A 15,580-nucleotide genomic window follows, 5' to 3' on the forward strand; every position below is an offset into this window, starting at 1 on the left:
ATTATTCCCCTTCCTAGAGTTCCCCCTCAAAGCTGGGGTGCGCCCTCTTGTTTTCCCCTCATGGCCATGGTGGCTCCCCTTCCTCCTTCATGGTCAGGGTGGCTCCCCTTTCTGTGCCCCTCTCATGATCATGGTTGCTCCCCTAATTCCTTCATAGTCAGGGTGGCTCCCCTTTCTGTGCCCCTCTCATGATCATGGTTGCTCCCCTAATTCCTTCATAGTCAGGGTGGCTCCCCTTTCTGTGCCCCTCTCATGATCATGGTTGCTCCCCTAATTCCTTCATAGTCAGGGTGGCTCTCCTTTCTGTGCCCCTCTCATGATCATGGTTGCTCTCCTAACTCCTACATAGTCAGGGTGGCTTCCCTTTCTGTGGCCCTCTCATGGTCAAGGTGGCTCACTGCAGTTCCACAGCACCCATAAAGTTTAAAGTGACTGATACTTTCTGAATGTTTGTGACATAAGACATCAGGAAATAAGTCACACTGCGATACATCCGATGATATAAATCACAGAGCTTTAGTCTGATTTTGGCAAATAATTTTTTATTCCATTTGCGGTTGTAGAAACGTTATGGATCCGTACATAGAAATAATTTGCAGAAACATGAAAGTAATTGTAACAATCCCAAAATTATTCACAAATCCATCATTATATACAGACATCTCATTCGCTTACAGTTTTATACACAGTATAAAGTTTGACGTCTCTTTAAAAAAAATGTTTTTCTTTACAACTTCGGTGCTGTTCTCTCCTCCTCCATGTGCGCAGCTGTCCACTGTGATGTGTCAGTTAGGATGCCGCTGGGTCCTGCAGAGATGACACTAGGGATGGACGTGGCCCTCAGTCATCGACACCCAGTTAGAGTGCAGTTTATTTTTTGCACTGTCGCTGCATAATAGTAAATAGAGCAAGTATGTCCACCATATTTATGAAGCCTCCATCTGCCTTTATAGGATTATCATATCTGCCAGCTTTCAGTTTGGAGTGTAGTCCAATTGGTGAAAAAAAAAATAAAAAAAATTGGCGACGGATTTTTGTATTGAACTGTTGGCCCTACTAGACCCGCAGTCCCTTAGAGAGTGCAAGAAGTGCGCCAAATTTACAAACAGCAGGCATAGAACTTGTTTCCCGATCAGCGCTGTAGCTCCACCCACAGATCACAGGTCCTACAACTTACTGGTACCAGCCTCCCTCTCACTGACAGCCTGCTGAAGCAGACTGACAGGACCTTCCCGCACTCTAAACTGCACAAGCAAAACAGCACAGTGCTTCCACTCCCATCCTCCACTGCTCACAGCAGGAAGTTGAAGGCTACGGACAAGGGAGGAAGTACTAAATACATACAAGGTGTCAGAGGAAGAAAAAATATTTTTTGGGGTGGAGGGTCATAGCTAGACCCGGTACAGTAAACCTATTACAATATGACTTATTGTGATGATGTACATTAGAGTTAAAAATGTTAGTCTAAGCTCGGAATACCCCTTTAAAGAAGGCCTATCACCTGGAAAGGTGGGACTGGGAGGTAAACTTTTTTCTTTAATTAACAAATTGTCATTTGCTCTACATACAGTTTTTGTTTTTTAATTTGAAAATAAAATAATTATAGGCCATGTACATTTTAAGCAAATAGACCAAATTACCTCCAAGGTCGGTGCCCAGTTATCTCTCAAAACCCTAAGGGTTAAGCACGCTTAATATACGGCTCTTGGTCCTAGACTTTAGTCCCCACTGATAGCAAATGTACGGCGTGGCATTGAAGCCTCTGCTCCTGCAATCAAGTAGGAGCAGGATGGGTCCTCAGCAGTCAGACACAGCCAAGGACCTGGAGGAGAAGTGTTGTCTGAATTAAAAAGTGAAAGTGTATGTATTATTTACACTATGCAACCCGGCGATTACATGACTGCCAGGTGCCCCCCGGTTACAGTAGAGCTGCAGGGTCCTACCAGACCCCAATCAGTTGTTAGCAACTATTGTCACTACAGGGGATGTTTTCCCCTGTAACTGTGGCTCCTATGGATGCTCCAGCGGAAAAGTGTGAAATTAAAAAAAAAAAAAAAAAAAAAAAATGTGAATGACCCCCAGAGGTTTTGTATGACGTCATAGGTGGTAAAAAAAAAGTTACAAAAATAAGAAAAAAAAAAAAAAAATTACAGAATAAAATAAAAAGTATGGTATATGCAAAAAAAAAAAAGCCAGGCGCCACATGCGCCTTATAATCCAAAAATGCGTATTATATATCAAAACATCCAAAATAAAATGAGGAACCCATTCCCATATTTATTTTGGTGTAAGTATAATAATTTAAAACATTTATAAAATTAAATTCTATAAAATTAAAAAAAAAACTTTACCTTTTTACCCCAATAAAACTGAAAAACAGGGGGAAAAAGCCAGTCCAAAAAATATATATAAAAAAATAGCCCAGTGCGTGACAGAAAAAAAACACAGCAAAAATAATTCTGGTAGCTGAAGCAAAAAAAATAGGGCAGTAAAACCTTCACATGGGTAAAATCTCTAAAAAGTATCTGGTCCTTATTCGTTATGTCTAAACACACCTTAAGCCCTTATGTCAAAAACTGTTCAACCGAACGAAAGTGAACGATAATCATTGAGTTTAAACGTGAACTAACGAGAACGATGGCGCCACCAGCTTGTTCGTTTGGGCAAATAAGAGTCGTGAGGTTCCCGTTTGGTGTAGAATAAGGCTGTTCCCTTCATGCCAGGCGCTGCCCACATCCCCTTTCTAGTGGCATAGACTGTAAGAACAGACGGGTAACTGCTACATACGGCGCTCTTCTTACTCACAGCCAGAAGATGTCCCTTTTTTCCAGTCTACATTGCCAAGCTTTATTGCAGGAGGATATGGGTGGCACCGAGTACAATGGGAACCGCTGGATGCCAACGTCACAGGGCAGTCAGTCTATCTACAGAAAATGTGCATGGCCTACTGTATTTTGTCTCATCAACGATGGGCACGGTCTTCCATGCTGGTTCTGCAGGAAGTCCTGTATATTCAGCAGTACCTGCTAACGTGTGTTGGCTTTCATGCATAACTGGAGCAGAACTGGCATTTTCCAGGTAATATTTTATTAATTAAAATGAATATGACGACATCATATAAAAGGGGAGATCCAGGTAAATTAATCTTCTAACCGATGGGTGCAGTCCGTGTCTTCAGACCGCCAATGATTTGCAGAACGAAGGGGCAGCGATTTATAGAGCCAACCCCTTGGCACCATACAGAAATTACAACTACTGAAAATCCCTGACCCCCTCAGCCAAGTGAGAGGATCTGAAGGGGATATCGTTTTGAATGTCGGGGGTAATCAATAATTCGACGGTTAGTTGGACAACAGCATTCGATGAACGGCAAGAGGTGGAAGGGTTGGAGCAGCAGATTCTTGGTTTACGGAGACTGGAGCAGCAGGAAGGGGGTGGAGGGGTACAATATATAAAGGTATATCTGAAAAATTCTGATAGTCTGGCATCCACAGGACACACATTGCTGGATTATCAAACAGACCAGATAATGACGGAGGAACCCTAGATGAAAATCCCCAAGTCTGCACAAAGCCTACAGCGATGAGTTACTGAGTGATACACTAGCGGAGCTTTGCTATACTTGGCTTTATTTGTATCGTTTTTTTTCTGCCAATGCATTTCCTTCTCCAGTCACACCCAAAGCTGCCTTCTGGTCACCCGGCTTATCTACACTCTGCAAAAAGTCACACATCGGCTGTATTTACATAGGAAGTGCGATATAGCGGTGAGAAAATCTTCATTATATTGCACTCAAGCACATGGGGGCTAAAAAAAAAATGAAATAAGAAGCACGTTATTTTTTTTTTTAATAGTTGAAATGGAAAAAATTGCATTGCACCTGCATGCAGATTGAATGTCATGTGAGCACGATGTGATTTATTATTTTTTTTCATGCTCCCATAGGAAATAATGGACAATTTGTGCAGCAAAATCGCTTCAAAATAGAAGAATATCACCTGTGTAAGTAGTAAATCCAGCCTTAGGGTACGTTCACAGACTGCAGGTATGCATATAGTGCAGATTTTGACAGATTTCACCCCTTCAGTTGAAGGAGAAGTGAAACCCGCTGCGTAAGTGGACATTAAAATCCGCAGCGCAGGTCAATTTGTGCTGCAGATCTTCCCTGCAGAATGTGGATGAGATATTTAACATCCCATACACAACGCTGGTATTCTGAATCTGTGGCAATGCAAACCCACGCAAACACCGTTCATGCATGCTATGGGAAATTGTTTTTTCTTGCGCGCACACAGAAATAAATAGCAATTTCCGCTTGCAAAATAAAAAAATTGCAGCATGCTTTATTTTTGCGCAGATTCCGCACGGATGGCTTCCAATGAAGTCAACGGAAGCCGTCCAACACGTGACCCTTCTGCAATTAACATTGTAGACAGGTCGCGGATTCTATGTCATCGGCTAGCAACGGTGCGTGAAAAAGAAGCATTTGAAAAAAAATCTGTACTGTGCATGTCCGACGGCGGCTCGCTGCAAGCATCCACAGTACAGAAAAATAACGAAGAACACAGGTATGCAGGGTAGCCGTCCGCGGTGAGAGCCGGAAACCACTGCGGGAACCCACATGCGGAATCCAGCTCTGACATTTACAGGCGGCCTTAAGGGGATTCCCAGCTTGCGGTTTTAGATGTAACCGGAGAAAGGGAAATAAGAATAAAATGAACATTTCTACAAAGTAACTCAGCATTAACCCTATCCAATCCACTCTCTGACGTCTAAAGACATTATGATTTAAGTCTGTACAGCTCCGATGTTGGAAGACGTCCTTCAGGGTTCTCTTACTGTATATTGCCAGCCTCTCTGCTGTCGGGGCCAATCCAACGTGTCACCTCATGCAGTACTGGCTTTAGCCAGCAGATAGCGCCATTGTATAACGGCAGAAAAAGAGTAAGCCCCCTAGGAAAACCAGGATACAAATTGGATTGGAAAGGGCTAAAATTCAGTTTAGAATAATCCCTTCTCTAAGCCAACTTGCACTTTTGTCACCTTTTTGCAGGAGTTTCTAGAGTAGACCCCTATAACGTGTGGATTGTCAGCGGCACATTGAAGTACAGTAAAGACACAGTGGTTGTAGTGTAAAAAAACAAAAAACAATCTAGTAAACAGTGGTTAAATCGAAAAACATTAAAAACCAGCAAGATCAAATAAAAGCGAGTTGCATAAACTGCAAGGCGAGGAACTACCCTAAAGTATCAGAGTAACACCATCCGTCGCTCCCGATGTCCAAGATCACACAAGTCCGCCACTTATGTTCTGATACATAAAAACCGAAGATTGTACAGCAACACGTTTCTTGTTTAGTAAATCCCCCCCCTGGGGAGCGGGAAGGCTAAAATACACCCCTGGTGGTCCGGGGGGTTGTAGTGTTCACAGGATAGGAGTAAGTCTTCCATGAATACTAGGGAAGGGGGAAGTATCCACTGCAGCATCCTCCTCCCATAAGGCCAAAAACGCATCGGGAGATTTAGGAATCCACCGTCTTTTGAGTCCTTGACACTTAAATAAATAGTAGAAAAATAATCCTTTCCTTAAAAATCAAGATGCATTATTTCTTTATGAAACTATTCACAATTCTGCTCGTCTCGAGTTCAGTCTTTTTGCTTTTTTTTTCTGTTATTTAAAATATTTTTCTTTTTTATAATAAGAAATATCTTCCTCTGTTTTACACATTTCTTTCCCCGCTCAGTTCCGAAAACGCTACAGACCCATTTCGTGTTGCAGTCGACGTCCCATCTTTCAAGGCAAGAAGAAGTTATAACCGGAGAGGTCCTTAGAAAGGTTTGCATTGTTTAGAGCCATGTTATGTCCTGAGCATACGGGGAATTGTAAACGTATGCAGCGGAGATGGCAGCAGCAGCACCGAAGGTTTCGTTGTAGAGGCGCACGCAACGTCCTTGGAGTTCATCAACACTCTGCGTCTACAGAATGTACGGTGACCGCCGCCTGCAGGTGATGGCTGTGGTGTAACGTCGGGTGGTGGAGTCTATAGTGGTGATGGAACTTATGGCTCAACAGAGCAGCAGTCTGAGGTGGGGTGTCTGGTTCTAGGTCCTCGTCGTGGTTGCCCACATCCACCCCCGCTGATAAGGGGTCATTGTTGCATGGAGGATTTTCGCTGTCCTCTTGTGGGCTCATAGTACTGTAGCCTAAGGGAAACACAGACATAATAAGTAAGGGGACACATACCGACCAACATGAATAAGTGTTCTGTAGAGATGAGCGAACGTACTCGGTAAGGGCGATTTCGCAATTGAGCACCGCGATTTTCGAGTAACTGACTACTCGGGTGAAAAGTACTTGGGTGCGCTGTGGGTGAGCGGAGGGTTGCAGCGGGGAGTGGGGGGGGGGGGAGAGGGAGAAAGAGAGGGCTCCCCCCTGTTCCCCCCCACTCCCCTCTGCAACCCCCCGCTCACCCACAGCGCACCCGTGTACTTTTCACCCGAGTAGTGAAGTACTCGAAAATCGCGGTGCTCGATTGCGAAATCGCCCTTACCGAGTACGTTCGCTCATCTCTAGTGTTCTGCAACTTTGTAATATATGTTGTGTTTAAAGGGGTTGTCCAATGCTTATGTGGGAGCATGTATCACAGACCGATAGGGGACCCAGAAAGAATCAGAAGACCACAATGGGGGACACTGGTAAGGTGAATATGACTTATTTTATACCATTCTTGGCAGATTTAAAAACACATTGAAATTGTCTGGACAACCGTTTAAATATCCCACCAATCCAGAACAGATGTCACCGATTGGCTGCTTGGTCATGTGCCAGTATGGCCCATCATCACTGGCTGCTTATAAACAGAAATCAGCAGGGGATTGAGATGACCAGAAAGGTTTATTTGGTTCTTTTAGATCAGTGTTCCCCAACTCCAGTCCTCAGCGCCCCCAACAGGCAATGTCCGAGGCACCGGCAGTAATGACATCACCTGTGCAATACTGAGGAAATCCTGAAAACATGACTTGTTGGGGGTCCCTGAGGACTGGAGTTGAGAAACACTGTTTTAGAGCTTTTATGGGTTCCCACCCCAATTATGGAAGAACCCCTTTTTATTTATCTGCTTGCTGTCAGTGAACGGGAACATTCCTTGTAGGATGAAAACCCCCACAGAACTAATACTCCTCATTGCTGGAAGTTAAGCTCACACTGGATTATCTGGACTGGATACAAATATAGTCAACATATCGGCACAAACTGTTATTTGCTACAATGTATTAGTGCAGGTAAAATGTGTCAAGCTGGATGTTAGACGGGTAGGTCCATGGCTGAACTTGGCTGTGTGTGACCTGTGCAGTCGTACAAGGTGTTGACCACCAGCTTTGTAGGGGTGGTAAAGGGTGGATGTAGGTTGGGGTCCCTGGCCAGATAGTGATCTTCCTTGGTGTGACAGCGTCTCAAGGTGCTACATGAATCATAATCCTCCTAGCTCTGTTTCGTCTCCTCGGATGTTCTGAAATGCCATTCTCAACCTATCGGCGTACCCACAACATCTCACTTAGGCCGGTTGCACACGGGGGTATTTGAATTGCGGAATCCGCTATCGTCACCCGTGTGGACGCTCCGCCGTATTCCACCCCCATTGAAAGAATAGAATATTCGCATGTCGGCTCACATGGGCAGCAATTGTGATTTACGCGAACGGATTCAAAAAATCACAGCATGTTCTATTTTTCAGTGGGATCCGCACGGACGGCTTTAACTGAGGTCAATGGAAGCCATTCAACCCGCAATTGGCACGGAAAAAACAAAAAGGTTTTTTAAAAAAACCTGTACTGCTCATTACAGACGGCGAGCTGCTGCGGTCATCCGCAATACAGATGAAAGCAGGTACGCAGGGTTGCCGACTCCGGTCAGAGATGAATTCCACTGTGGGCTCCTGCATGCTGAATCCGACCTGGTTGTGTGCAGCCGGCCTTAGTTTCCCCATTATTTGTACAGAGCTTGCTTCAGGCACTGTATCTATGTTCTCAGCTTGCTTCAGGCACTGTATCTATGTTCTCAGCTTGCTTCAGGCACTGTATCTATGTTCTCAGCTTGCTTCAGGCACTGTATCTATGTTCTCAGCTTGCTTCAGGCACTGTATCTATGTTCTCAGCTTGCTTCAGGCACTGTATCTATGTTCTCAGCTTGCTTCAGGCACTGTATCTATGTTCTCAGCTTGCTTCAGGTGCAGTATTATATTATGTGCAGTATTTATTCACTAAACTGTTCTGGTGTGAGTATGCCACAGCACGTCCGTAGTGTCAGCTGCGGGTGTGCAACGGACCAGACAGCTTCCATTGACTCCAATGGAAGCAGACCCTGCGGAATACGCAGAAAAATGGAGCATGCTGCGTCTCTTTCCCCCGTGCGATGCCCAATGATAGTCTATGGGCATATTGAGCGGCGGATCATCCGCACGGGTGACCCACACGGATTGCGCAATTCAATTATGCTCGAGGACATGAGGCCTTACAGTTCCCAATAACTGACAGCAAACAGAGAACTTGAAAATTTAAAGAAACTGATGAAAAGTATTTTGGAAAGGTGCAGAACTTGCATTATACAAATATTACAACCCAAAAAGAAATGACAAATTCTATCAGTCTGGCGATAGGCAGGAGGGATCCAGCAGTTCAGCCTCCGTAATCAAGTTGCTATCTTACCGACATTACTATATAATGAGCAAGTCGATCTGTCGTTTGATTGCTTTGCTCCTGGACAATCAATTCATTCACTGGCAGAGAAATCAATGAATCCGAGGCCTCAGTCTACTGATCAGCAGGATGTTTATTCTACTGGAATTCTGTTTTAGTCAAACGGAAAATGACAACTCTGAAGGATGCGAAATTATGCTTAAAGCGGTTGTTACGCTTTCACATCCCGGGGAGGAGCTGCAGATAACAGCGGATCCCAAAGCTGCAGATAACAAGCCGCCTGATTAGTTCATTACAGTAGCTGCCTTTATAATTATTCGGAATCTGCATTATTACTTCTGCAGAACAGGAAACATCAAATGCTGGATGACAACCGGTTATATTTTGGTACAAAAAGAGGAAGATAATAAAATTTGGTTATTGCGGAATTTTACAGAAGTGTTTTTATTTGACCCTTTATTTAGAAGACTTCAATTTGCAGTATACAGATTCAGCAAAGTTTAACTTGACTCAGTGTGTTAAAATGTGGCGCGCATAAAGTTATATCTGCTCTTCATTACAATGGCTTTTGTTATGTTGAGAAAGCATTTTCAATGACTAAAGGCCCATTTATATGCAACGATTATCGCTCAAAATTCGCCTAAACGATGGCTTTTGAGCAATAATCGTTGTGTGTAAATACTACCATCGTTTACTTTTCGGCAGGACGATGATTTTTAGGAGTGCATACAATCTATTGTTCAGCTGGAGAGCTGATAGCAGGGACCGCAGGCTGTGTTCTCAACGGGAGCATTGCTTACACTGTATTCAGCTTGTAGCCCCAAGGCAGAAAAAAAAGGAACTGTATGCAGAGAACAGACCACCTGCTGTGTTCTGCAACAAGCAGCTCCTGGAGGCTCGTTTACATGCAAATGAAGGTAATAAGCTGCTAATGGGCATTAGTGCCCATTAGTAGCTTATGCAAAACGATTACTAAAACTGTCAATCTCCTTCTTTTAAACGAATTTTGAGCGATCGTCTTTGCGTGTAAATGGGCCTTTAGATAACGTGTTGCAGAAAGTTATCAGAGTTGAGTTGAAAATTTTGCTACATCTGTATACTATATATTAGACCACAGACATTTTTTTTGTTTAAAAAAAAAACAAAAAAAAACTATTTTGCAATCAACAGTCTGAGGGCTTGTCTTTTGCAGGCTGAGCAGTATGTTTCAATGGGACTATATGATATAATAAACTGAAAGTTTCTAAATAGTGTCAAGTAGAGAAAGAAAAAAAATAAAATGCAATTTTCTTGTAAGGATGTTTTTACAGTGGGGCAGGACGATTACAGCAATGCCACATTTATACAGTTTATACTACTTTTTTTTTCTTCTTAATTTAACACAAAAAAAAGGCACCATCTTTTGACTACCTAGTTTTTCCAACGATGAAGTTGTGTGAGGGCTTGTCTTTCGCAAGATGATCTGTAGATTCTTTAGATACCATTTCCGGAAGCAGGAATTTTTTGATTGTCTTTTATTACATTTTGAATTGGAGATTGGATGACCAAAAAAGTGAAATCCTGGTGTTATTTTTATTTTCTTGTGCTACTCAGCATGCAAGATAAAAGTGTTATTTATGGTAATACTTTTATGGACAACGTGACACCAAATGTTTTTTTTTTTGCACGCTACACTATTTCTTCCAGGATTTTCGCAGAAATCAGCAATGGAGGCTCTGAACTGAACCCCTTTTACTGCTGTGAGCACATCCCAAGAGGTTTTTTTGTCACCCAGCTACAACCAAAGAACGTCTGAGCAGAGTGCCTGCAGTCAGACATGATTAAACAAAGCTGTAAACATCGTATAATGAAAAGTTGCGCAACTTTATAATAAACATTTCAAGGATGTTTCCATGTGCTGACACAAAGCAGAAATGTTGAAACACAAACTTACAAGCGAGGAACTGAACTTTCAGAACAAGTTACTACTTTTATCCTTACCGTGATCACTTTCTGTTCCCGATCGTCCCCAGTAACGACGCCTCCTCTCTGGGCTGTGCGCGTGTCTTTCGATCACTGCCGCTATGAACCTGGTGTTACTGACTGGGGGAGAGTAAGAGCATCGTCAGGACACGGCTAACACATCGGTGGCCAGTATGATAAGATGTTAAGTTACTCACTGATTCCGCGATCCTCGTGGCTGTCGTCATCTCGCTCGTCGCGGTCGTTTTCCAGGTTGGACATGCGCACTGACATCTCTGTGTAAAACATACAGGAGTGAATTAAAGGGAATCGGTCACCTCGAAATGCTGTCCAAACTGCAGACATCATATTATAGAGCGGGAGGAGCTGAGCAGATTGATATATGTTTATGCGGAAAGGTTCAGTATAACTTGTGCTTTATTAAATTTGCTAATTAAGGGGTTTTGCAGGCATATCAATTCGATTTGCCTTAACCCTGTAAGGTCCATCAATACACCTTTTTTAATTCCTTAAAAGGGCTTTCCAGGAATTTCCTATTAATAACCTATCCTTGAGATAGGTCATTAATAGAGGATTAGCTGCAGTCCCGAGCAATGGACCACAGCCAATCAACTGATTGAAATAAAAACGGCGCTGACGTGAGCGCCGTTGCTACTTAAGCCCATACCAGTCACAGTGCCATACATTGTATAATGGCTGTGCCTGGTATTGCACCTCAATTTCATGCTCTCAGGCCATGTGGCCGATGAATGTTAGGACCACACTTGCCTGAGAAGAGGCGGCTGTGTTTACGTGACCGCCTCAACCTCTTCAGATAGCTGATCGGCGGAGGTTTCGAATGGCAAATCCCAGCAAATCAATTATTGATGGCCTATCTGGAGGATAAGTCAACCAAAATCGAGTCGCAGAAAAACCTCTTTAAGGGTACACGCACACAGCACATCCGGATTCTGGCTGCGGGATCCCACACGGAAACCGTCCCTGACCGCAGCCACGACCCTGCATTGTTCTCTGGCTTCGTATTGGATATTCGCAGTACAGATACTTTTTTTGAACTCCTGCTTTTCGTGCGCCATCGCCTAGTGACGATGTGGAATCCACGACCTTTCTGCAATGTCAAATGTGTAAGGGCCCCGGATTGGACGGCTTCCATTGACTTCAATGGAAGCCATCCATGCGAAATCCGCGCAAAAATGGAGAATACTGCTATTTTTCAGGTTACTCGCAGTTCTCCTCTCCCACCCATCTGATCCACCTGCTTCCTGTCCTGTTTTCAGCCCTTAGAAAATCGCTGCAGCCATCTCGATCTAATGTACAGTGCACTGCTCTTTGATTGGCCATTGCTGATCATATGAGCAACTCTAGCTAATCAGAGAGCAGGCATAGTGTGTTAGAAGTCTAAAATGACCAATGCATTGAGCAGGATTAGGTAGCTTGAATATTGTATAATCCATTAAATCCATGCAAAGCTCATAGTCCCCCCAACGGCTGAAAGCAATGTTATATTCGGACCACCTCGCTGCACAATCTCTCAGCCCCCAGACTCCACTGACAGGTAAAGAAGTGCCTTACCCTGCGCTGCCAATGGTGACATATGTTGGTGACTTCTGCGATGAATCTGATGTCGATAAGCGTAAACGGCAAGGACTAGCACCATTATACAACCCATTATACCTCCAGCTACCGGACCAACCGGGGCGCTCTTTATCATATTCAGCGTAATGACCTCATCACCTAGAAGGACATATCTTTGTTAATTGCTCATTCTATAAATTCTTATATTTCAGACTTAAAGGGGTTGTCTCGCAAAATCAAGTGGGGTTATACACTTCTGTATGGCCATATTAATGCACTTTGTAATATACATCGTGCATTAAATATGAGCCATACAGAAGTTATTCACTTACCTGCTCCGTTGCTAGAGTCCCCGTCGCCATGGTTCCGTCTAATTTCGGTGTCTTCTTGCTTTTTTATACGCGCTTGCGCAGATCCGTCTTCTCCCTTCGGCTGGGCTTGGTACCATCGGCGTTTTGGCTCCGCCCCCTTGTACGCGTCATCGCGTAGCTCCGCCCCCGTCACGTGCCGATTCCAGCTAATCAGGAGGCTGGAACCGGCACACGTCATGGGGCGGAGCTACGCGATGACGCTACAAGGGGGCGGAGCCAAAACGCCGATGCTGCCGAGCGGAGCCGAAGGGAGAAGACGGATCTGCGCAAGCGCGTCTAAAAAAGCAAGAAGACACCGAAATTATACGGAACCACGCTAGCAACGGAGCAGGTAAGTGAATAACTTCTGTATGGCTCATATTTAATGCACGATGTATATTACAAAGTGCATTAATATGGCCATACAGAAGTGTATAACCCCACTTGATTTCGCGAGACAACCCCTTTAAGAATAACCCGAGGGCCGATCTGAAACGAACTTTGCATGCAAGACAACCAAAGACTAAGATTCCTTTCTAGAATGCTTCTAGTGCAGCACTAAAGCAAGAATAACCGGCTATATGAGTGCCTGGAGGTTGTGATTTCTGCCAAATGGGGTTTGATTAAACATAAAGAGGCAAAACGTTTGCACATGCTAAAATTAAGGTTTCATTATCTTAATTAGAATACACTCCAAAAATCAGCAGTAGAGGCACAGAAATGTCTAAATGTGTTCCTATTAAGATCAACAAAACAAGTAATTTAAAGAAAGAATGTCAAAAAGGGTGTCTAAAGTTTTGCAAAAGTCTCGATATTCACCCCTCTTGATAGGTACTGCATGAGATGACATTACAACAGTAAATTACAAGTGCACAGCTTACCGATAGATCCCAAATCATCAGCGTAAGGGCTCTTGGCTCCAACAATGCCACCAAAACATTCCTTTTGGAGAGCGCAGTACGGGCGGTCTAAGTGCGTCTTCCCATCGCTGTCCACCATGCACCACTCACAGTCTAGTACCCCAAAGCAATAACTGCAGAAGAGAGAGCGGGACATCAGTTTAACCATCAAGAAAATAAGTTGTTCAACCAATGGGTAGAGTGGATTATCTCTCTCTGAAAGACCCTCATTATAGAAGGGGTCTAAAGTTTTTCTTTTTAATAAATAAAGCGTTTTAGTTTTAAAGGGGTCTGAGCTATGCAATATCTGTAACTCTCATAGAAGTCAATGGGAATTATGCAAACAGCGCAGCACAGCGAGCCACTCTGTTTCCACAGCTTATAAATTAGGATATGTAGCTTCTGTAACAATCATTGAATTCTACGGGAGTTACGGAAACAGTCCAGTACAGGGTGCTCTGATATTTCCGTCCTCCCAACCACTGCATTCATTGTGTCGGAGGCGGAAGTGCCAGAAGTGTAATAGCCACTTCAGCTCTTATTGATTTCAAAGGGAGAGAAGCCAGCCATGGCGCTTCTTGATCCGTCTCTTATGATGCACCGCCGAGCCCACTGCATTGACAGCAGGCCAGGTGATCAGCTCATCGCTGGGGAGCCTGTGTTGCAGGCCCTTGGCGATTAACTATTGATGACCTGTGGATAGGTAATCAATAGCTTTTGCCTGGAAAAGCTCTTTAAGCGTTCCCTTCAATTTATTTGAGCATTTTAACATGTAAGGGTAAAAACGATCGTACCCGCTCTCCATCCTCTGAGAACATCCAGTATTGACACACTGTGAAAGGGAATCCTGGAGGTTTGGATCAAGTACCGTGAACGTCATTGGCTCCTGATGGACCTCGCAGCTCGGGTTCCTGAAGGGTGGAGCAAAAATTGCACGTGATGAAAAAAAAACACTGCATGCTTTATAGTCATTGCAATTCTCCATACACCAAGTATCCACCAGTCTATGAAAAATCATAACCCCGATCTACCCAATTCTGCAGTAGATAGTGAGCAGTGATGGACTAGGCTACCCTGGGCTCACAACACCCACCCTCCAGCACATGGCTTCTGATAATTGCTTCATAACCGATGCGGATATTACTACACAGCCGGGTCATAAAATCATTACTAAAACCTAAAGGGTGCACCAAAAAGTTTTACACTACAGCGTTAAGTCATTGGCTCCAATTTGGGCAGTCCGTTACTAAACATCATGGCTCCCACTGTAGTTGGACCACCGTTGTTATACTAGAGGCTTCCTCTGAGGAGAAGTCTAGCCCTGGTATTTAGCAGCAAAAGGAAATCCAACATCTATAATGGCGCCCTTACATGTAGCGGTTCTCTGCAGCAAACCGTCAATTGTTTAACAGTTTCCAATCCGATGTCGGACGCCTTATGACATTACGATTTAGCTTTTACAGCTCCGAGGTCAGAAGGCGTACGACAGGGTTTTCTAACTGACTGCTGTGCTGTTGGAGCCTATCTGACCTGTTACCTCCTGCAGTACTGGCTTTAGCCAGCAGGTAGCGCCGGTTGTTTAATTGGCAGAAAGAATATGCCCCAGAAAAAAAATTGAAAAGTTGGTTTGGGAAGGGTTAACCCATTCAGGACACAGCCTTACTTTTCAAATCTGACATCTGTCACTTTATGTAGTAATAACTTTTGAATGCTTTTACCTATTGACGCGACTGACGTTTTTTCATGTATGTGTATATATATATATAAACCCCCATGAATCACCCCATTTTAAAAACTACATTCCTTAAAAACATTCAAAATGTTATTTAGTACCTCGTACTGGGCAGACGGCGCTGCTAGGGCCGTGTATTGTGCTCAATAGAAGGACATCCCTTTTGTCCTTATACTTAATACACAATACGGTGTCGCTGCATAGAGCTCTTCTCTCACCCCTTCTGAGAATTTGCCCAAGCAGTGACTTAAGGGGGCTTTTCTGCGGCAGGATTGTTTTGATTGTCTGGAGACAATTTCAGCAGCCATTACTACAGAGTTACCGCAATAGTTACCGTGGCGCAACTTTAAATACAGGATGTAAATTTTT

The 15,580-nt window shown here is 43.8% G+C and overlaps 1 protein-coding gene across 1 annotated transcript in view; it reads right to left on the reverse strand.

Annotated features, from left to right (window-relative positions):
• Window positions 1-1,006: 1,006 nt before the first annotated feature.
• Window positions 1,007-15,580, reverse strand: part of CACHD1 (cache domain containing 1) — a 154,210-nt gene continuing 139,636 nt past the window's right edge. The window contains exons 22-27 of the mRNA XM_066597687.1: window positions 14,274-14,390; window positions 13,462-13,613; window positions 12,228-12,389; window positions 10,853-10,930; window positions 10,674-10,775; window positions 1,007-6,203 (exon numbers count right to left, since the gene is read on the reverse strand). Coding sequence (XP_066453784.1) covers window positions 5,962-6,203; window positions 10,674-10,775; window positions 10,853-10,930; window positions 12,228-12,389; window positions 13,462-13,613; window positions 14,274-14,390 — 853 coding nt within the window. The 3' untranslated portion in view covers window positions 1,007-5,961. The remainder of the gene's footprint in view (window positions 6,204-10,673; window positions 10,776-10,852; window positions 10,931-12,227; window positions 12,390-13,461; window positions 13,614-14,273; window positions 14,391-15,580) is intronic.

Source organism: Eleutherodactylus coqui, chromosome 3 (assembly GCF_035609145.1).
Source record: "Eleutherodactylus coqui strain aEleCoq1 chromosome 3, aEleCoq1.hap1, whole genome shotgun sequence".
Taxonomy (NCBI): Eukaryota; Metazoa; Chordata; class Amphibia; order Anura; family Eleutherodactylidae; genus Eleutherodactylus; species Eleutherodactylus coqui.